The sequence below is a fragment of the Scomber scombrus genome, chromosome 2 (genome assembly GCF_963691925.1).
Source record: "Scomber scombrus chromosome 2, fScoSco1.1, whole genome shotgun sequence".
In the NCBI taxonomy this organism is placed as follows: Eukaryota; Metazoa; Chordata; class Actinopteri; order Scombriformes; family Scombridae; genus Scomber; species Scomber scombrus.
The window spans coordinates 17,856,939-17,880,485 of NC_084971.1; the positions used below are offsets into that span (position 1 = coordinate 17,856,939).

Consider the following 23,547-nt stretch of genomic DNA (forward strand, 5'->3'; position numbering starts at 1 on the left):
CATGTTGATTTGAAACGATATCAGCTGCTGATTACCAGGCCTCACAGCTGACAAAAGCAACTAATTGCTATTCAACCTAATATAACCTCACTCTGTAGCAGTATTTGCAGTTGCGATTAAGTTACTCTGGAGTCCCATTCCATGAAGCGTGCATGAATTACTGGACGCATTATAAACCAAATGTGGGTGGGTAAAAACGGAGGCTGAGACCCATGCTGCAGTTGCTCATGAGCTCCTTCTCTCACTATCATAGAGCTGGTGGGTGTCATCCAGGACTGATTTAATTTCAGGCATCATCCTACTAAGTGACCACCTCCAGACAATTTAGACTTAGTCTTACAACAGAGCTGACATTCCTGACCAGCTTATTGAGCCATTTAGCAACCCTAACCTTGGTACTTCCTCTCAAGCACATTACAAAGAAGAGTGCACCAGCTATGTCCTGTGAGGTATTGTAGAGTACACAGTTAATATTTCCTGTCTATTCTGTACTTCTCTGTCCACGCTCTTATGTACCGTAGAATAAAATGCATTAACAAATGCAGTCACTGCCTGGATTATGTCTCAAGGCAAAGTTTTTTCATGTGAATAAAGCACTATATTTATACTGGAGATGTATAGGGATGTGGTTAGGGTGGATGGTATTAAGGTTGAGGTTTGCATACTGAGTCCATAACTGATAGCTTTACACAAAAGCAATGCTTTGGTTAAGCTTATTGAAAGATTGTGGTTTTGATTAAATGTTAAATAACAATGTGTCTACTGCTTCAAGTCACTACAGACTATTTAAATAAAAAACAATATCGTTCTCTAACCTTGACCAAATGCTGTGGGAGTCATTGTACTGCAAGGTCAAATATTGTTGTATAAAAAGATGAAATATGAACACTTTACAAATATATCTACTATCAACATTTTTACGTCTTGCCAGATATTCTGCTGACAGAAAATGTAACTTGGACACATTTGCTGCTGCAATTTAGTAGCAAGCAAACCAAATTTTCTTGGAGACAGGGCTGACTGCAGAATATTATAAATGGGTATAGTCAAATGTTCTGTCCAATAAGAGTAAAATTATCATACCTTCAGGTTAATCAATTCATACATTGACAGCATCTGTAACTAACCTCTTCCCATGTCTGATTGCTTTTGTGCTCAGTGATCTGCTGTCCCCTATTACTTAGGTTTAGGGTTAGGCCCCCTGGTGTGCATCAGCGATGACTGTCAAAGTATTAAATACTTTCCCTAGCCTCATTTCCTCTCTTACCTATTGGGTAGCTGCTGTTCGCATTGCAAGTGGAGGCAGGTGTGGTGAGGTGAGAGATCTTAATGTGAAGTAATGGATCAAAGTGGTGAGCCCTAAGCTTAAGACCACCAATAGGATGGATCCTTGCATAAATCATTGGGTTTGTATGGTTTGCATATTAGGTGGTCCAGCAGATGAGATGCAGAGGGCCCAGTAGTTGGTTTGGGAGAACCAGAACAAAACTATTACAGAGCTTTACTGTGTGACCTCAATCCTGCAAGTCTTTGATACAGGATTTTCTATTGACAGGACTACTACAGATGAAAGGAACTAATTAGAGTTGCCATCATTAATGTTATTGCTGTAACAGCAGACTGTTCCTGTATACTACAATTATTGTTGTGTTACTAGCCCAAATCCAAGAGTAGAGGTTCCTGTATATACTAGCAGCAAAATAGAAATCAATAAGTAATTAGCATTGCTCATTTATGCTGCAATTTGTGTGAAAATGTGAGGAAACTGAGGAAAAGGACACATTTTGATGGAAACGTCGATGGAGAGGCATTGAAACATTGATTTTAAAAATTGTAGGTGACTGTACTTTGTAAGAGAGTGGCAAACTTCTGCTGTGCTAAATCTCTGTAGTGAAATCTAAAGGAACTGGATTTTAATGTAATACAGTACTTACTGAAACTTACTGTGTGATCATTTATGATATCAAAATCATAGGCGGTATATTTACAGAGATGTGAATACTAAACATAGACTTGAGAAAATGTCAACGAAACGTTTAATATATATATATATACAGTATGTTAATATATAGCTGTTCATAATTAAGGGATAAGGCTCATAATATATTTTTATTGTCAACAAAAGATCCACAAAAAGACCAAAACCAACAATGAATTCATCCAACTAACACGTATTGTCTGTTTACCAAAAGCCTGATATAGCATGTGACATAAACCTTCAGTGTTGTTCAAATAACTATTAAAAACATGTCAGTAAACCTCACTGTTCCTTCCTTATGATGAACACTGACTCTCGTTTACTTTGAATCAATCCTACCTAAACTGTCCTGCTGATGTATCTTCAATAGAGTAACAATTGTGTATTAATCTTTGACTAAAAATGCACAATTCCACAGTTCCTTGATCACGCCAGTGAGTGGGCGTCGGTCCTCACGTGTCAGGTCCCCCGCTTCTCTACCCTCTTTGACAGGGAGGTTTGAGGTTTTTGGAGTCCCAGACTCCAGCTGTACAGACTTAAACCTGCAGCGCTGAGTCCCGAACGCCAACTTGTTCTGGCAATTTTATATTAAGGAGCACAAACTCGTTTGTTGTCTCTCTGATAATTTATTCAGTCGTCTGCAGACGGACTCCTTGCTGTCTCAAGCGTTGAGATGGCACAAGTGAGCCCAGAGCAGAGGTAATTGTCAGATTATACAATACATTATCTTGTAACAGGATAACTTTGTTCTACCATCAGAACAATGTAAGCACAATAGTCACATCATAATGTGTTGTACAATCAGGACAGTGGTTAATTAGTATTATAACATACATGATGTTCACTCAATCAGCAGTTTCATGTAACATAAGTGGTGTCATGATCAGCAGATTATGACACACATACACTTAATCATATGACATAGTTGCTCATTTGTATCAGAGAAGATGAATAATAAGAATTCCCATTACAGTACTCTAGTTTGAGTAACCTTTGCTAAAAAATTATAGGGCCCAGTTGTTTTAGGAGTTTGTCAAGCTTTTTTAAAAATGAATTATATATTTGTGACCTGTTTTAAAAGATTCACATCAATAGGAACGAATGGGTTTGGGACTGAGTGCCGCAGGCAATGTAGGGAAGTCAGAAAGTATTCAGAGACAGACTAAGACATTATTGGTTTAAGTCTTTTCACTGAATTTAACGACAGTAAGAAAAATGGAGACTAATGCCAACCCTATCCTTCTAAAACATAACTGTTTAGAATTGTGGGGATTCAAACGATGAACTAGAAACTGATGGCCAAATTAAGTGATCTCTAAATGACTGAAGCTGTTGTCTATTGAATATTCATATATATATTGCAATAGCTTATGTTGTTTTCTTTCTGCCACCAGTTTAAAATAAAAGCACTGAAATCTATTATGGTGGAAGTTTCAGAAAGGGCCCAACTGAGCTGCTTCTAGTTCATCAAACGATGAACTAGAAACTGATGGCCAAATTAAGTGATCTCTAAATGACTGAAGCTGTTGTCTATTGAATATTCATATATATATTGCAATAGCTTATGTTGTTTTCTTTCTGCCACCAGTTTAAAATAAAAGCACTGAAATCTATTATGGTGGAAGTTTCAGAAAGGGCCCAACTGAGCTGCTCTGGGGGGGGCAGACTCTTCGTGTCTGCGTTCCGTGCCCCCCTCGCCTCTCTCCTCCCTCCCCAGAGTGCTTGTTATGTGTATTAAGTCACTACTTTGGGGTTTGGGAAACAAGGTAATATGAGTTCCTGCATCTATCACTGGTGTTGGTTTTGTAGTTGCTGTTACATGTCTTTTTCTCCAATAAAAGAAGAAGAAGAAGAAAAAAAGATGGTCATCATTTTCCTCACACTTACCCTTGTAGGCCATGTGGTGAAGCTGCAATCCTCTTTTGTGGTGGCACAAACAGTAGATTAGGCATTTAAGCTATAATGGATGTCAACCCAGGTTATGTTTCTCCAAAGAACATCCTGCTTTTAACTAGAACATACACAAGCGTATTGGCATACACACACACAACACGCACGCACGTGCACACACACACACACACACACACACACACACACACACACACACACACAGACATACACACACAAATACACCACAGTTCACTTTTCATTCAATATGCAAATTGCACTGTAGTTCATTTGCTGATGAAAGAGGATTCATGCTCAATTATATCTTAATGGGTTGGATATAACAGCACGCTCAGGCCAAAATAATTTATTAGATGATTTTTTCATTAGGTCAAATCTGACTTAAATTTCCTTAATCAATTGAAATAAAAGTGAACTTACCTGAGCCAGGTGGCAGAGCATAAATATAAGCACATATCTATCTCTCTAAACTCACAGGCATGATAGTAATGCACACGCACGCACACACACACACACACACACACACACACACACACACACACACACACACACACACACACACACACACACACACACACATACTTAAGTTACATTCATTTTTGCCTAAACCTAAACCTTACCTAATTGTTTCCAGTTGCACAAACCATCCACAATCAACGGGCGTGTATCCCTGGAAGTGACGTAAGTCATATATACAATAACGCCAATCCCGATGATTTCGAGGGGGGAAAAGCGCACGTGTATCAGACAACAGGGGGCGTGAAGGTGCTTGAGGCGGACGCATGTCGATGCCTCTGGAATGCTAAACACACACACACACACACACACACACACACACACACACACACACACACACACACACACACACACAATTCCTCCTGGTGCAGGTGAAAGAGTTACAGACAGAAAAGAGAGTAAGGAAGAAAGAAAGCAATAAAGTCAGAGGTGGGACTTATCTGATGAAGGAACAAGAGACAGGGACAGAAATATGTGACCTCTCTGCAGTTTGTCAGTTTTTGTTTGCTCCCTGTCAGCCATAAACTGTTCACTTATAGCCGATACCCAATTCACATTATATTGGGAGGGAACTCCCTGATTTTCAGTAAGACCACGCTGCCTGGTTGGTCCTGTAGGGGATGTTGCCTTCAACGACCTGACCGGTCTGAAAATTAGAAATTCAGAGCGGGTTTAACAGAGCAGCAGCGTGGAAGCCCCGGTAGTGTTCAATAACAGCAGACCGATGCTGCATTGCGCTCCTCTACCGAGCAGGTCGGTCCGCCGAGAGACAGCATCCTCACAGCAGAGTGTGCATGTTTGTGTGTATGCATGAGATAGAGGATACTGCCGACAAACACACAACAGAGCATGAGTATTACAAAAAATAAACATAAACATTTAAATTAAATTAAATAAAAAATAAATTATATGAATGTAAAGTATATGATATGTTATCCTAAAGATGTAGTCCTATTGTTTATATACAGGGTATTATATCAATATTTAGCTATGTTCCTGTGTGTGTGTGTGTGTGTGTGTGTGTGTGTGTGTGTGTGTGTGTGTGTGTGTGTGTGTGTGTGTGTGTGTGTGTGTGTGTGTGTGTGTGTGTGTGTGTTCTTTTTGTCTTTTATTAATTAATTTATGTCCCTTACAATACTGGCTGCAGTAGTGGCTAGAGGTAAAAGTACTTAGTGCTGCTATAGTTTTGTGTACCACAGAGACGTACAGTAGCTATATTATGGTTTCCCATTACGCTGTTACAATTACTGTCTCTTTCAGGAAAGAATGAATGAAGCCCCCCACGCTTGCCCCGCCAAAATAGCTGCACCAGCAGAAATATGACTGAGCTCTGCGCTGACTTGTAGCTGTTAAAACCGGATCACTCTAATTTCTTTCCCTCTCTTTGTCCTTTGAATGAATGTGTGAATAAAGATATTTTCCCAGCAGGAGCTGTCAGCAACCGGGACACCAAGCCATTTAATCTTCCTCTATGACAGGAGGGGGTGAGGTCTGTCCCCGGTAACCGACATACACACACGGCGACCCAACACCGCCTCTGCTGCCTCTCCCGTTACAGCTCAGCGATCGAGTTACGCGGCCGGGGAAAATGTTGCAGTAGAGGAGAGAGAGACAGAGAGAGAGAGAGAGAGAGAGAGAGAGAGAGAGAGAGAGAGAGAGAGAGAGAGAGAGAGAGAGAGAGAGAGAGAGACTGCAGCATCGTTGGAGACTGGCAGCAGTGCAGGTGAGAAGAAAAAAAGCCAGAGGAGCAGGAGGAGGCGCATGTGGAGGAGAGAGAGAATGCGGGACTCTTGGAAAAAGACGCATCTACACTCGGTCCATCAATGAGAGATTCATCCCGAGCACAGTCTGCACAGGATTACGTTTAATTGATGCTCATGTCAGGATCTCCTTTTTAACTCGTCAAGGCTCCAACATTCTGTGTTCTGACAAAAAAAAATTGTAAAAAACTCGCTCTGAAAAGCACTCTTGTCTCCTCATAACTTGCGTGAAGAAATCCGACGGATTGGCACGTTGCTCCACTGCGGGGAAAAAAAGAGGAGAACGCATCTGGATCTTAAGGTAAGAAAAGATCCAGCAGAAGCACCCACAGACTTTTTTCAGATTGATTTATTTTTTATCTTTCTTTTGGAATGTGAGTTAATTCTCCTTTGCGTCCGGATAGCCGAGCAGTTTTTTTTTCTCCTTTTGTGTAGCCTAGTTGTGCTGCATTGCAGTTTCGAACTGTGAAAAACGCGAGAAAAGCCGCTGTCCCAAATGTGACTGGAATAAAAATAACTTACAAATGACATTATGAACTGATAAGCGTCCTCGTAGGACAACGGGATACTGTAGCTCTCCCGTTTACTGGAAAGAAAGGCGTGAGGAAGAGTGAAGTGGATTAATCAAAGGCTGATGAATTAGTTTTTTTCTTTTTACGCAGCAGGATGGATTCTTTGTGGCATGAGCAGCCCAGCAAGACACCGGAGTTATTATAGAAGTTTTTTTTTTTAACTGCCGAGTATAGGAGGAGAATAAAAGAAAGGAGCCTGCACCGCTTAAGTGAACTATAGTGGGAGTGCAGAAGCTGTTCCCCGGACCTCAGGCGGCAGCCCGCAGAGAACGATAGAGAGAAGGTGAGAAAGAATAAAGCAAACACCCACGCTGTGAGGAACACAAGACCACAAAACACTATAAAAGAAGAGACAACCCGCAGCTTGGAGGTAGACACAGGCGAGAAGAAGCCATGCAGAGGCTTGGTGCAGTGCACTCCTCCGCGGCGCAGGCTCTCAGCCTCGTGGTCTTAGTGCTGCAGCTGCTGACTCAGCTACCGGGTGCCGACTCAGCTCTCCGGTACCGGGTAGCGGAGGAGGGCCCACCTGACGTCAAGATTGGCAATGTGGCCGCTGACCTGGGCCTCACGGCAGGTACAGGCAGCGGCGATGTCACCTTCGCCCTGGAGAGCGGCTCTGAGTTTTTCAAGATAGACAATGTGACAGGTGAGCTGACAACAGGCCCGCGGCGTATTGACCGAGAGAAGCTCCTCCAGTGTCAAATGATATTTGATGAAAATGAATGTTTCTTGGACTTTGAGGTGTCAGTGATTGGACCACTGCAGAGCTGGGTAGATTTGTTTGAAGGCCGTGTGGTCATAACAGACATCAATGACAACACCCCTTCCTTCCCCTCACCTGTCCTCCAACTTTCTGTTGAGGAGAATCGCCCAATTGGCACCCTTTACCTTCTGCCCACAGCAACAGACAGGGATTTTGGACGAAATGGCATCGACCGCTATGAGCTGATCCAAGATGGTGGAGCTGGGTCAAGTTCAACAAGACGCATAGCAGGAGGAAACCCTATTACTAGAGTGGATGGACTTGGGGACCGGAGGGGTAGAAGTGGAGATAATGGAGGAGCAGCCAGGAGCACTGTGTTTGAACTACAAGTGGCAGATATACCAGATGGTGAAAAACAACCACAGCTTATTGTGAAAGGCACATTGGATCGTGAGCAAAAAGACTCGTATGAGCTTGTCCTCCGGGTTCGAGATGGAGGGAACCCCCCACGTTCTTCCCAAGCCCTGCTTCGTGTTTCCATCACTGATGTGAATGACAACAGCCCACAGTTCGAAAGGTCAACATATGAGGCAGAAATGGCAGAGAATGCTCCTCCAGGTACACCTGTCCTCCAAGTCAGAGCTTCAGACCGTGACATTGGAGTCAATGGGCAAGTGGAGTATGTCTTTGGAGCTGCCACTGAATCTGTCAGGCGACTTCTGCGGCTGGACGAGGCAACTGGATGGCTGAGCGTTCTTCACAGGATTGACAGGGAAGAGGTGGCTCAGCTCAGGTTCACTGTAATGGCCAGGGACAGGGGTCAGCCCCCACGCACTGACCGAACCACAGTAGTTTTGGCTGTCCGGGATGAAAATGACAATGTCCCAGTTGTAGAGATCCGAAAGATTGGACGGATCCCAGTACGAGATGGAGCAGCATTAGTACCAGAGAATGTTCTGGTGGACACACCAGTAGCTCTGGTGCAGGTGTCAGATCGAGACCAGGGAGAGAATGGTGCTGTGACCTGCACAGTTGTAGGAGATGTCCCATTCACATTGAAGCCAGCAGGTGAAACAGCACTTCCACCCTTACCTGTAGATGAAGCCTTTGACAGGTAAGCCAAAAAATATTTTAAACTTTTACAGTAAACTACACAAAATCTCTGGAGTCAGGAACTAATTTCTTATTAATATGTAGTTCCTAAATAATCCTGAAAAATGGACTATATGATATACTAAGATAATAGACTGCTTGATGAGTATCTGTAGCAGCATCTAATAATCAGTCCCTGTCGTTTGGGTTGTATGATACACTACTTTTCTCGAGGGAACACAAAAGTGGTAAGGAATGGCAAACTAATCATAAAATAATGATGCATTCCAAATAAAAGCTCAGTATGATGATGCAGCACGTTACCTGAGGGGAACAAAAACATTAACTAAGACGAACATAATAAGCAAATAATATTTAATTATTGGATATGTGCCATTTAGAAATTAATTAAGAACTGATCATTTAGAGAATGCCTATATTTATTCAACACTGCTTCATTAATATGACAATTAGCAATCTGTAATGTACTATACAGTCATTGATATGAAGAACTACACGTAAACCAATTTGAGAATAGTTCCTGACTCATTTCTGAGTAACTTCCCAGTTATGTAAATGCATTTTTGCAAAATGTTATGGAATTTAAAACTTAACATAGTTTGTAGACAAACAGTATGTGTGTCTGTTTACCAGGAGTTAGCACTGTTTATTTATTCTGTTCTTGCCAACTAAACATTCAACATGCAGTTATTGTAAGTCTCACCCACACTGCTGCTCCAGGAAGTGTTTGAACAATTTATATTATCCACAGAGAAGTGTGGCTCAAGTGTTGTTTCATGCAGATTTTATTTAATTTGGTTAAAGTGGTGCCACTCATTCACTAAGGCTACAAATGATTACAGGGTCATACAATCTATAAACTTTGAGCAAAAATATTCATTAAAATTGAGGGTTTTAAATTTCTTGGTAACATCATTGCAGCAGTACAGACTGAAAATGTCAGTGCTCTCAAGTCAATTGTAAAGATATTTCCTCAAGCTATTGAACTGGGGGAGTGAGGAAAATAGAAAAGGCGACCTTTAGGTATTGCTGCTACTACCTCCTACACCTTTGCAATGAAGTTAGAATGTGTAGCTGTCCTTAACTAAAGACATTCTGAGTTGAAATAGGAGGTCTTAAGACAATTGATTTAAAAATCTTTTACAGTTTCTCTGCATTTGACTGTAGTCATACAGTAAGATCTCTTCAAATCTAGTTTGTTAATTTTGGCCAAACATCTGTTAATATGTTACTCAACCAAGACCCTGATGATTGATTAGTTGGCTAGTCAGCTAAGAGGTGGCAGCACTGCTTGGATACAAACAGTAATGTGTTTTACCCCTACATATGTGAAATTTATTTTTCAATTGATTTCACAGGAACAAGAAAAAATACTTCTTACACACCTCTGCTTTGCTGGACTATGAGGTGACCAAAGAGTACAGTGTTACCATTGTGGCAGTAGATTCTGGAAGCCCCAGTCTATCCAGCAACAGTTCACTGATGGTACGGGTGGTAGACATCAATGACCATGCCCCAACCTTTGCCCAGAGTGTTGTGGAGGTCCACTTTGCTGAGAACAACTCACCTGGTGAAAGGGTTGTCACTGTAGTTGCCACAGATGCAGACAGTGGCAAGAATGCAGAGATTGCATATTCCCTGGACTCTGTTGTTAATGGGCCATTTTACATAGATGCAGATAACGGAGATATCCGTGCAACAGGTGTTCTGGACCGCGAGCAACGAGAGAGGTATGAACTCCGGGTAATTGCCAAGGACAAGGGCACACCCTCTCTGCAAGGCTCTGCAACTGTTGTTGTTCAGGTGACCGATCGCAATGACAATGCCCCCAAGTTTGTTCAGGAAATCTTTACATTCTACGTCAAAGAGAACTTGCTTGCCAACAGCCCAGTTGGCATGGTCACTGTGACTGATGCTGACGAAGGTGAGAATGCAGAACTTAGTCTGTTTGTAGAGATGAATGGAGTTGATGAGAAAAAGACAGGAGACAAGACAGAGGGAGAAGAAGGAGAGAAGGAGCAAGAAGAGGTGTTTTCCATTGAGAACAACACAGGAACTATATTCTCCTCTGCATCGTTTGACCGTGAAAGGCTTTCAACCTACACCTTCCGTGTCCGGGCTGTGGATGCAGGGGAGCCACGGAAAACCGCCACTGCCACTGTCTCACTCTTTGTGACGGATGAGAATGACAACGCCCCCTCAATCACCTCTCCAGCCAATGAGTCCTACACCCTTCTTCCACCTGCCAGTAGTGCCCGTACCATAGTCAGAACTGTAACAGCCACAGACTCAGACACTGGCCCTAATGCAGACCTTCGCTTTGCTCTGGTGGGGGGAAATCCCTTCAGACTGTTTGAGATTGGCCACACCAATGGAGTGATTACCCTGGCGGAACCACTGGAGCGGCGCCACAGAGGTCTGCATCGCCTTGTGATCAGGGTCAATGATAGTGGGGTGCCCTCTCTATGTGCCACTGCCCTGGTTCATGTCTTCATCAATGAGAGCTTGGCCAACGCCACCCTAGTGGATGCACAGGTAATCTTTAAAGATATGTTTTTAAGTTGATTTCAGCACTAGCAACTAAAGTATTTTAAAATTCATGCAACTTGATTACAAGAAATCATGTCCTATTTTAGTGTGTGCAGACCTCTGTTGTTCCACAGAGTTGGTAATGATACCCAATAATGACAGTGATGATACTGTCCTTTGATCCATTCAAATACTGGCCACAGTGGTAACACATTACAGTGGAGGAGGGTGGTAATAACAGCTGTTTAATCTAAACTGGTAAGAAGATTATTTTATTGATAGAATGAGATAAATGTAGTTTCTACAGTCTGGTGTTGCAATTTTCTGCCCATTTTGGAGGAAATAATTGTGTCTGTGTTTGTTCCAGATAAAGAACCCCATTTCTCGTTTGAAGGTTATTGGCAATGCCAGTTTCTTTGTAGTTTTGATCCTACTAGAGTGTGTTCTTTGTCCAGCATGCATTCTTATAATGACTGTGTGGTTAAAATAACTGTTATTACTGAAGTGGATCTTCTTGGTACATTGAACTCAGAGCTGAGAGCATTAGGTTTGTGTGTGTGTGTGTGTGTGTGTGTGTGTGTGTGTGTGTGTGTGTGTGTGTGTGTGTGTGTGTGTGTGTGTGTGTGTGCATTTGTGTGAGAGGGAGAGAGAGAGGGAGAGAGGGCATTAGGGGTGAGTTTGTGTTAGAGAGGCAGAAAGAGGGCCTGTCCCAGTTTTGGCCTTGCATTACAGAGTAGGTTGAAGTATGTTCATTTAAATAGAAGTTGTACTTTAGTAGTGTCTCTTCACTATAGGCCTGAATATTGATGAGGTTTAGGGGCTTTCATTGTTCCATGCAGCACATTCTGAGCTGTATCGGTCAGACTGAGTACAAAGTAACTAAAACTGCACTAAACTCCTCTTTACAGGGGAAAACAACATGAAATACATGTGTACAAACACATACGTTATTATCTAGTAAAACTGTGTGGGCGCCTGGAATTGAGGACTTCACAGAGAGATTACAGTTGGCTTGAAAGATTAACACTGAGGTGCAGAGGTAATTGACTAGACTCAAAGACATTACTGGGATACCAGAAATAACTACAACAGCATGAGTTCAAATTTAGCTTATGCTGTGCTGGTGCAAATCTTTTTTTTCTTCTTCTCTCTCCTCATTGTATTAATCAAATGGGCATCCCATTATGCTTTAAAAATGTTCAGTTAAGCTATAAATGCTGACAGGTAATAATTACTAAAAATTCTCTTGTGTAGAGAAAGTAATTTGTATTGACTAATAATTAAATCGGCCCGGTGGCCTTGTGGTTACAGTGTTTGTTCTGAGACAAACAGCTTGTGGTTTTAAACCCCACTTGGAACTTTGGGAACGTGCTCTCATATTTTCTTTTAGGAAGAGGACCTCAACAACTGGTCAGGTCTGTGCATGTAACATGATGTGAACAGGGCAAACCCCATTAGAGAGGAAAAGAACAGTATGATAGAAAAGAGGCAAAAATGTGTCAAAGTACCCATTTTGTAGGTACCCCAAAATACCATACCATCCTTTAATACCTTGATGGTGTCATTTGTGTCAAAAAACTTAAGAAAAGTATTTTTATTGAACTCTTTCAAACCTGTATGAAAAAAGCAACCACAGTGACTGCAGAGGACACACCTTACAATGGAAATGCACCTTTATACAGTAAACCACATATGTGATATTTTTGTGCTGCTTCCCTGGGTTTATCAACTTGTGTCAAAGAGAGAATAAAATATAATTAAATGCTGTAATATACGGTATATGGTTATATAAAGAAAAGTAAGTAATATCAATTTTATCTAATTTGTCATTTAGACTATAGATATTCTACACAGTCGCATAGCAACTAGAATTAAAGCCGCAAGCGGCGATGGCGGGCCCTCGCTCACCCATGCCACCGCGGGGCCTGAGGCATGGCGGGGCTGTGGCGTAAAGCAGAAAGTGAGAAAAAACCTGGAAGGAGGCCAAAAATGCAATGTTTCGTTCATCCAGTAGGGGGCAGTCACAGGTAGTTACACATATGGTCGGGTGTGGTCTGGTGTGTTCAGGGCGGCCACTCATCAGTCATGTGAGGTTTGGAGTGAATTGGACAAAGCATGAAGGAGTTATGAGAGGTTGATGGTTCATCCACCAGGGGACAGTAGAGTGTAACAAAACACAAGCGGTTGCGTTCAGGGTGGGACAGTAATTACACATGTGAAGTTTTGTGGAAATCGCACAATGATGATGTAAAATAGGGCACTTCCTGTTTCCACTAGGGGGCGAGACGAGTGAGATCGCCTATGAGCGAATGGAGACGTTGAGGTCGGCACCCTGGACCTGTGTACCAATTTTCATGATGATACGACTTCAATAAAGCCATCAAAAAGCCAAACGTATTTTCATGGCGAGGAATTGATGGTCGCCGCGTCGCCACACGGACGCCATTACTCGTAGCTTCACAGTCTTCATAATGTAGCTTCACCAACTGGTTCTGAATGAAGTTGATGGGGCAAAGTATGTAATTTTAATGAATCTTAGTTAACTTCCTGTTACCACCGGGGGGCGCTATGAGTTACGTGGGAAGTTAATATATCGGGACGTTCAGGGCGGAGCCATCATCATGTCCAGCAAGTTTGAAGCTGATTGGATGAAGTATGTGGGCGTGAGAGCCACTCGTATGTACATGGCGAGTACGTCAAAGTTAGTTGAGCCCTGGCAGACACGCCCTTTGACCTACGGATGCGCAGAGCACAACTTAAGCTCAGCTAGGTCTGGAGATGTTGCGTACCTAATTTGAACTTGATCGGGCGAACGCTGTGGGAGGAGTTAATTTTAGGCAGGAAAAATCAAAACCAAAATGTCCGACTTCCTGTTGGGTTGAGGTCATGAGGTCAAGAGGCTTTTTTGCATATGTGGGTATAATACATATGTGTACCGAATTTTGTGAGCATAGGACAAAGTTAGCAAAATTCCCTATGGGCATTTTTGGACTTTGTAGGGGGCGCTATTCCGCCATTCTGCGTCGACCATGTGCGACCACCCAAAAATATCGAATTTCGGATGAGGCCGGACGTCCGTGCAAAAGTATAAGCATTTTCGCATTTGGGAAAGGGGCAAAATTGGGGCACGAAATGTCGGAAGAATAATAATAATAATAATAATAATAATAAACATTACAATTTCAATAGGGCTTTCGCCAGGCGACTTGCAGTCGCCGCTCGGGCCCTAATAACAGTGTGCTTTGTGAGCCCTTTGCGTTCTCTGTAGCCATGTTTTGAACGACACCTAAGGCTAAATCCTGTGTTTTAGCAATCTCAGGCTGTGTAATCACAGCCTGACAGTTTTAACTCACCTCATATGTAGACATTTCGTCCAAAAATGTTGTGTTTCATGGCACTTTTTTGAAACAAACAGTATAGAAAGAAAGTATGGTATTTGAGCAATAGCCAGTAAGTGGAACACCTCCTGAATGTAACGCTGTCACTTAAGAGTAGAATGAAAAGTACAAATACAACAATCAAGGGGGTGAGGATTAGAACTGAACACTTGGTAAGCAGTGGAACAATGGTGTTGACAGGTGGAATTAACTGCAATGTGCCTAAATGACCGGGCCCATTGAATCGAACAATAGGGTGTAATATGTCCAAGCCGGTATAAAAGCTGCCTTTGATTACAATATGCATAGTTTAGTTTGATTGTAGGGAGGAACTTGGCAGAGTAATTGAGTAGAAGTCATTGACGGGAGAATACCTCCATCTCATAATGAAGTCAAACTGAGTGGTGGATGGATGCCAGAAGTAATTAGGAAAGGAAAACGGCTGCTACTGCTGCAGCACCGCGGCAGAAAATTATTCCAGTCTTTTCTATCCAACAGTACTGTGTACCACATGTTGGGTAATTAGCTACAATGTGATGCTGCAGAGTGAGAAGGTAGAGGAAGAAGGAATTTATTCGTTGGATTTCAGACATGGTTGTCATCTGGGAAACTTTACGGTGCTTTGTTCATCAGACGTACACGACACTGTGAATCAGAGTACAGCTTTTAGTCATAATATTTCACATTCTTACATCTTGTGTTGTAAGAATGTTAAAACCTGAGATTTTTGTCTTGAAATGTTTTTTTTCATGTTTTTGAATAATTACAGTCCGCTTTCTTTAATACAATTAATTGCTAGGAACCACCAAACCACAGTTCTCTGTTTTTACACTGTGCTGTAAATGCACTGAACTACAACTGAGATCAGGCACTTTCTAAGCTTGGGTCAATAGTGTGGTCAGGAGAGAACTCCTTGTCTTGGTCACAGGAATCGGCTTCTGCAGTGACATGCAGATAACAGAATCCTTAGAGAGTGGAAGAGATAGATGGTGGTGTTAAGCCCAGCCGGAACAAAGCACATGCAGCAGAATGGAAGATTCCACAGGGAGTTTGGGATGCATCAGAGGGATGCACTCGGAAGAGGTAGAGGAGGCTGCAGCCCCTTATCCTGCTGAACACTTTAATGTCCTGCGTGCCTACACATATATTGTATATACACCTCACTTGGATGGCTATACATAGCTTGCACTCAGTAGAGTTGACTCACTACCATACACCTTGCACTCTGTAATGCTTCTCACCATCTCATATGCACACTCACACAGTTCCAACCCCAAATTTGGCTGTTAAACTGTCAGTTGTGGCAGTGCATCGCTATTTTCTCTTGTCTTTTGCACACACAATACAGCAGACAGTTCACAGATGCGCTATGCCAGAGAGATGCCCTGCAGAATGAGAATGGAAAGGAATACTGCAGGCAAAAGAAGAACAATAGGGCTGAGGGGAGAGCGGAGCCTGGCGGAGAGGCCTTCTGCAGTGGAGGCAGAATAATGGAATAGAACCAACACAACTTGCTCAAAAACAATGAAACTTAACCCAGAGAAAGATGGTGATGAAACAATGAAATATAACACAGTCCCATTCTTAGCTTGGGGGTTCCAAGAAGTGAGAGTGAATATATATGAGTAAGCCTAATATGACTTGGATAACGCAATAAGCAAATTACATAGTGCAGTTGTGTGAGCAGCACTCACTGCAGCATTACCAATACTGCAGGTTATACTTATTTTATTTGATTATTCCAAACCACACAGGCTCAAATCTTTCTTCTCTCTCTTGCTGTCACCTACTGTCTGTCTTCCGTTTATTCCTGCAACCCTTATTACCAACCATCCATAATGCAGCAGGGATTACATGAGTCTATAATTTCCAGCCTTGACAGGCCAAAGGAATTGTTGTGTGAGGTCTGAGATGAGGTGTCAGGGCTGCAGAATGAGTTGTCTCACTAATGGACAGCTTACAGTCTGTGTGGACTTGTATAGGTGCATGCATACATCAGTGTGTCCGTGTGTTTCTGCATTTGTGTTGTCTCTCCTAATGATTTTTCCAACATAGTTGCTATGTATTGATTAGGCATATTCAGATTCATGACCCTGTCCCATATTACGAGCATGGCTCTGCAGACCCGAACTCCACAGCCTCATTGTCTCCTGCCGAGTCAGGCTCCATAACCAGTAATGGCCGTGTTGTGATTCAGCATAACCCACTTTCTTGTAATGATCCTTTTATTAGTGTACAAGCTCAGAGCGTGTGTGTGTGTGTGTGTGTGTGTGTGTGTGTGTGTGTGTGTGTGTGTTTGTGTGTGTATATGCACTCATCCCTGTGTATGTGCTTATAATAGAAGACCATGGTTGTCTCTCTAAAACCTTCAGTATTTTATAAGTGTAATATATATTGATCTAAGTGAATTAGTATTTCATCGCAACAAAAATGTAATGTGCGTAACAGAACAACAAACTCCAGACCCTGAAGAAACAAAAGGAAAATTGTTCTAAATATTATTTCATGAAGCATACATATTTACAGTAGCCTTCTATCTGACTAACCAATCAATTCTCACTGCCAAAAAATGGTGATAGCAAATCCTTAACAATTCCACGCCTACACTGTCATTTACAATAGGAACATTGTTCATTGATGAGACAGTAGATGTGTTTGTGTATGGGATACAGTCATAGCATCTATCTTGCCTTAATTTGCACATTTATTGACAGTTTCTCCTACTTTCCCTCCTTTTACTGTCTGACCTCAATGTCTAAAGTTTTCTTTTATTTTTTTAATCAGCTTTAAGCAGCATAATCTTAGGCATTTCCTGTACCAGATTACAGACACAACTTGAAATGCTGCAACTGTGAAGCAACAGCAATTATATATTTAGTGACAATCTGTGTGTCTGGGAATAATGGAACACTCCCCCCCCCACACACACACACACAAACACCCCCCATCCCATTAAAACACAGTGATGAGTTTAATTAAGTTGAAAATGCTGTTTGATGTTTCTCCGTGGCTCATACCCACTGTGTCATCTTTCACAGTCGCTATTTTACACTTTTTTTTCTTATTGATGGTTTGTCTCTTTTTGTGCCTTTTCTTCTTGTTTTTGTCTTTCTCACTCTCCTGCTCTTCTTTCTTTCTATAATCCCAGGTGGCCCGAAGCCTGATGGCCCCACTATCCCTGGACATTGCCGGAGACCCAGATAGTGAGCGTGCATTAGGGAAACAACGCCTCAGTGTAGCTATTGGTGTCTTAGCTGGAGCCGCAGCGGTTATCCTTGTGATCCTCCTTGTAGTCACAGCTCGGCAGTGTGGAGCTCAAGGCAAGAATGGCTATGAGGCTGGTAAGAAGGAGCCAGAGGAGGATTTCTTCAGTCCTCCAGGGGCTCAACCACAGGCAGGCCGTGGTGGGGGATCAGACCGTGGACGCAAACCTCGGCGGGACAAACGCAACGGAAGTGGCGGCAGTGCAGCAGCAGGTGGAGGAAAGTCAGACAGATCACTGTACAGCGGCATTGTCACAGTTAACGGTCTGCGTCGCCATGCCAATGACGACGATGACGAGGATATTAGTAGTGCTAGTGAGCGCCTGGCAGCCCGCTACTGCGCTGTGGACGGTGACCCCAGCAGCCCACGGATGGGTGGTGGCAGGAGGCACCAGTCAAGCCCAGATCTGGCCAGGCACTACAAATCCAGCTCACCTCTCCCTGCAGTGAATCTACAGCCCCATTCCCCTCCAGCTGAGGGAAAGAAGCATCAGGCAGTCCAGGAGCTACCTCCCTCAAACACCTTTGTGGGCAATGGAGGTTGTGTGGGGAGTGCTGGCTCCAGCAGCAGCAGTAGTGGGGGCAGTGGCAATGCTGATGCCATGTCCCTGGGATCTGACCAGTGCTCAGAGTATGGCTGCCAGACTGGGAACAAGTACAGCAAACAGGTAGGAGTTCTGGGAAGGGACAGGAATGACATACTGTCGTTGGTTTGAGTCTGTTCTCTCTTTATTCAAAACAATCTAAAAGATTAGTCAGCGACATTAAGTCAGTTCTTTCAAACTCTCTGTCTCGCTCTTTGTCCGCTCTCTTGCTCCTGATCTGTTTCCTCCTACTCCCTGGCTTCATGTCTTCTTATTCACCTATCCGCTGACATCCTGTACCGCACACCCCGTCGCTAACGTCTAAACACCATTTTATCTCCACAAAATAGCTGTCAGCGTGTGCGCACACATGCACACGCGCTTGTGTGTCTGTGTCAGCATCCTAAGCCTGTGAACTGTGTGACGGTACCCTGCTGTCAGAGCGTGTGTGCGCTCTGTGTCAAACATCAGCCCTCTGTTTAGCAAGATCTAATGCAGAGAATATGAGTCAACCCCCTACTGTAGCCGAACAATATGCAAATCCGCACTTGTGTATGCATGCATGAATGCGTGTGTGTGATCATGTATATGAACCCCTGAGGAGTTCAGTTGGAGTAAGGGCACAGAGGGAGTGGGCGAAGAGTTGCTTCCAACAGGGTAATTGGTCATTTTCTGTTTTCTGTTTCCCTTGTCAAGCTGTTATCTTTCTTCCATTTAGTATATACTGTACGTTTATTCCGTAAACAATATCAGTTGCATCGATAATGGATGTGCCAGCTTTGGTATTTGCTTAGGAAGCTGCAGTTAAAAGCTGAAGTCCTGCTGACAAATAAATACTGCATAGAGACGGTCAGTCACCCCTCTACCCACACACAAAGCAACTCACATACAGGCACCATCTATCATTGTAGACACACTGACACAGCAGGGTCTCCCAAGTCCATGAGGAGTGCTCCCAAGAGTGATATTTGAGTGACAGCTAAACCTTCTTAAAGGGGCGGTGTCTCATTTCCTTGATGGACAGCTCCACATTTATCCTCACAGTGGTGAAAAAGTGCTGATGTGGTCATTAAAAGGGAAGGAGAGGAACTTCTTGGGCTAATCAATTCATACATGGGCTCACTGATCCTGCTGAACACACACGCAGGAACACGCAAGCATACTCACACACACTCTAGAGGTTAATCCATTACAGAGTCAATCCCCTTAATCTGCCGTTCCCAGGGAAAGAAAATGCTTACTGGAAGAGTTTGGTGTCCATGCTTACGTGCACTCCAAACATGCCAGCACACATACAGAGACAACCATAAAACTGACAGCGTAATGAATTATTGATCGTATGGGGTAATTAACTCCTCTACTGTGGAGGAGCGTGCCCCCCTCCCCTCCCTAGCCCACCCCGAAAATATGCAACAGCCAGTGGTTTTGTGTGTGTGTGTGTGTGTGTGTGTGTGTGTGTGTGTGTGTGTGTGTGTGTGTGTGTGTGTGTGTGTGTGTGCGTGTGTGTGCGTGTGTCTAAGACTTTGGGTGTGCGTGACTGAGTTCACGTCAGAATTGAACACACAACCAGTTTAGCGACATGAGTAGGTTTGTGTCAGTGGGTGTCTGTCACTCGCTTGAGGGACCGCTTATTTCATGAAGCCATATGCATTTTATACGTGAGTGCAAATGAGAGATAGGCTCAGGGAGTAATAGGTGGCAAGTTTGTGCCAAATGTAGGAACTGGGACGCTGACAGACTTTGGAATAACATTAGATCAGGAGTGGGAGAGAATTATAGGAGGTTAGGAGGGAAGGAAGATGGAGTAAACGAGATGGGGGAAGGAACTTTGAATTTCAAAGCTACTTTACTGGGTCAGTGAAAACTCTAAAAACTGTTCATCTGAAGTCAGCACATCATCAGGCCCACTAGGGTGCTCCAAATCGGAAGGAAAAAAAACGAATGAAAAAAGGCAAGTAATAAAAAATGGGCGTCATGGATGAAGAGCAAGATTGCATCAGAGAGGCAACAGGATGATAAAACAGCTCAGCCAACGCGGTCGGTTCATTTTGAATCTAAATTGTTCACTGAGGAGAGGGGAAAGAGGTGGAAGAGAAAAGATATTCCATATCAATGGACATGAATAAATACAGAAATGAACAGTAGAGGAGGGGAAAGAAAGTAAAAGTCTGATATAGGGGATGTATAGTCAAGAGAGCAGGTACAGGATTGAGAGATAGAGGTTAGCTGAAGGAGAGTGGGGTATGGCTATGTGCAAGAGAGAAGGGTAGTGATAAAGAAAAGGCAGCGTGAGCCTATAAAAGAAGGTGAAGTAAATGTGTTGGGTCCGCCGATAAGAGTGTGTCTGAGTTAGAGGGAGGGAAAAGAAAAGTTGAAGACAGAAAGTGTGGTCTGTGTGTTGATTAGGGCAGAGTACCATCTGTAATTTTTCAATACTACTGCCAATGTGATAGCCTACCATTCTAAGTGTCAGAACAGGTACCAAGTACTTTTTTATATTCCTTGAGGGATATAAATATTTTTTTCTCTACAACACCCTCTTAGTTTCATTTAGCAAAAGAGGCTTGAGTTCTGAAATATAAAATGTTGTCTAAAGCTAACATAACAATTGAACAAAATGTTAATAAATTTAGCTAAATTACGTTTAAATCAGTCAATGTCTGATAAGAGAATGAGTGAACAGGATAACAACTCTGACCAGACATGCAATGAAAATGTTCAGTACAGACACATTTTGGTTAGTACCAAAATAAAAAGTATTGAGGTTTGATACCCAGCTCTGATATTGATGGGAATGTGTAAAAGAGAGGATTGGACTATATGCTCACAAGTAGGAATGGGGATAGAGAGTGAGCGAGATAGGCTGAGAGAGAGGGAGAGGTCTGGTTTGGGTGGCAGCCAGAGAGTGAGAGTGGACTGCTGAGATGTGGGTCATCAGGATACCCGTTGGCATCAGGACACATTAATGATCACAGCAGTCACATGGCACTGCAGTCAATATGGGCAAATCGGCCTCCTTCTACCCTCTAACTGCTACCAACCACTCCCACTCCCACACGCACGAATGCACAACTCACACTCCAATAGAAAAACAATTTTTCCTGTCTGCTTCCCTCAATCTACTAAAAACAAATGTTGTGGGTTTTTTTTAAACTCAGTGTTATCTTTGGTTGGTATGTTTTGTTATTCGTGTCATGGCAGTGCATAAGTCATCTTCTTCTTTCTTTTTACGTTTCCTTTTGATTCTCACCGTGAATCTAAAACACCCCACTACTGCTACCTACCTACACTGACCTCTGAGAATGATTCGACTCAGCATTTTCTCTAGTGCGACTTCTTCTTTTACTGTAGTGAGCACTTTCTCACTCTGGACCCAGCGTGTGTGGGGGCGGGTGAGACTGCGGTGCCACAAAGGCTGAATCGAACCAGACACACACTCACTTACACACACACACACACGCACACTTTCAGAGTCTAATCAATGCCCCCGTTAACAAGGCCAAGACTGCAGTGGAAACAGGTGGGTTGACAGCGCAGCTTTTTGCGCATCGCACTGTTCTACAATAAACGGTGAAGGTCAGCTCTGGGCTCTGACGACGCGGGGCGCCACAGTGTTTTGACACAGCAAGGACACACTATGGAGATGAGTTTGTGGTGAATTGGACTCATCCGGCCAGTCTTGTTCGTCTAATTGGACTGTACGGATGGACGTGGGCGAAGCGATTAGGTCTACTGGATTATAAAATTGAAAAGCAGCTTTTCATTTCAACGAAATCCCTCCAGGATTAAATATGATGAGCGTCTGTCATAGACTCACACTCACCCCTCCACACACTCCAGCACACCACATGAACACATCCACACATACGCCTCCTCTGATAACATGCAGCATGCATTAGGGGTCATAGTGGTAAAGGTGTTGTCAACCAGAAACTAACAGAAACACACATCCCCCTCCCTCTCTCTCTCTCTTTCTGTTACACGGACACACCGTAACCAACCTGTGACCCCTGTCATGATGATACCAACACACCAATGTATTTATTAAAGCCACAGCAAGTTCAGGCTGTGCCGCTGGCCATATGCTCATGGGGTGAGTAGGTGGGGAGGTGAGGTGGTGGGGTTAAGCGAGAGGTGAGAAGGACGAGGTAACCAAAGCGGGGAGCACCCAACTAGCCAGACTGAAAACTGATCTACTGACCTGCAGACAAAGAGCGAGGGGAGGGGACAGGCAGGAGGTGAGAGTCAGCGGGAATATGAGCCATAGAGAAAGACGTGGGATGATGAGAGGAGTCAAAGAAAGGTTCGAACATTACGGCAAAAAAGGAGACAGATGTGTGTTTGTGCCCTGCTGTGGAGGTTGAACAAATGCTTACCCTGTAAATATTGATTTTGGACTTGACCACATTACAACTGAATGCTGAGTTTAAAGGTGCTTTCACCCCTGCTGTTCAGTTCCATTGGTCTAGACAAAGAAAAAACATGATAAACACGTTCCATTTTATGTTCACACTGACTTTTTTACAAAGAATTGTAAACATGAAACCACATTGACTGATAGTTCATTGCTTATTGTAGAGTTTCAGTGGCCTACAGTGTGATGTGGACCTGCTGGAGAAAAACAAAACTAAATATATTCTTGTGACTTATCACAAGTTTTGCTACATTTCACTGCAACTTGATGGCCACATAAGACCCCAAAGTAATATTTGATTATGACCATCTGTAGTTAAGTGAGCAAGTGGACCTCATCTGTCAAAAAGTATTACGGTTTACTAAATTTTTAATGAAGAGAAAAACATCCCCACACTCACTTGTCAATGTGTTTACATAAATATGTAGGACATTGACATTTGCCATGATCAACAGACAAATCCTGTTGTAATTTGTTTAATTCTTATTGATTTCACATATCCACTGTCAGAGAATCCTGTGGTTGGCCCCTTTTTCATTTACATCACAAATTTACCATGCCAGAGCTCACTTTGAAGCAGGGTGGTCATTGAGTAAGAACATTGACCCTGTTCACATCTGGCATTAACATGCGTCTTGGTGATCCAATCACAAGTGGACAGTTCTAATGCCGAATTCAGACTAAATCAGGCATTACGGTGCACCTCCAAAGGGTTGTGCAGCGGTGCGGGGTGGGGGCATGTTTATTCATAACGCTGTGAAACAATCAGTAAATAACATTTAATTCCTTTAGCCGCTGCGCTTTCTCTCTCTCTCTCTCTCTCTCTCTCT

At 43.1% G+C, this 23,547-nt stretch overlaps 1 protein-coding gene across 1 annotated transcript in view; it reads left to right on the plus strand.

Moving 5' to 3' along the window:
• Nucleotides 1–7,127: 7,127 nt before the first annotated feature.
• The window catches only part of pcdh7a (protocadherin 7a), a 37,968-nt gene continuing 21,548 nt past the window's right edge, over nt 7,128–23,547 (plus strand). Inside the window, exons 1-3 of the mRNA XM_062431026.1 lie at nt 7,128–8,551; nt 9,909–11,085; nt 17,605–18,387. Coding sequence (XP_062287010.1) covers nt 7,128–8,551; nt 9,909–11,085; nt 17,605–18,387 — 3,384 coding nt within the window. The remainder of the gene's footprint in view (nt 8,552–9,908; nt 11,086–17,604; nt 18,388–23,547) is intronic.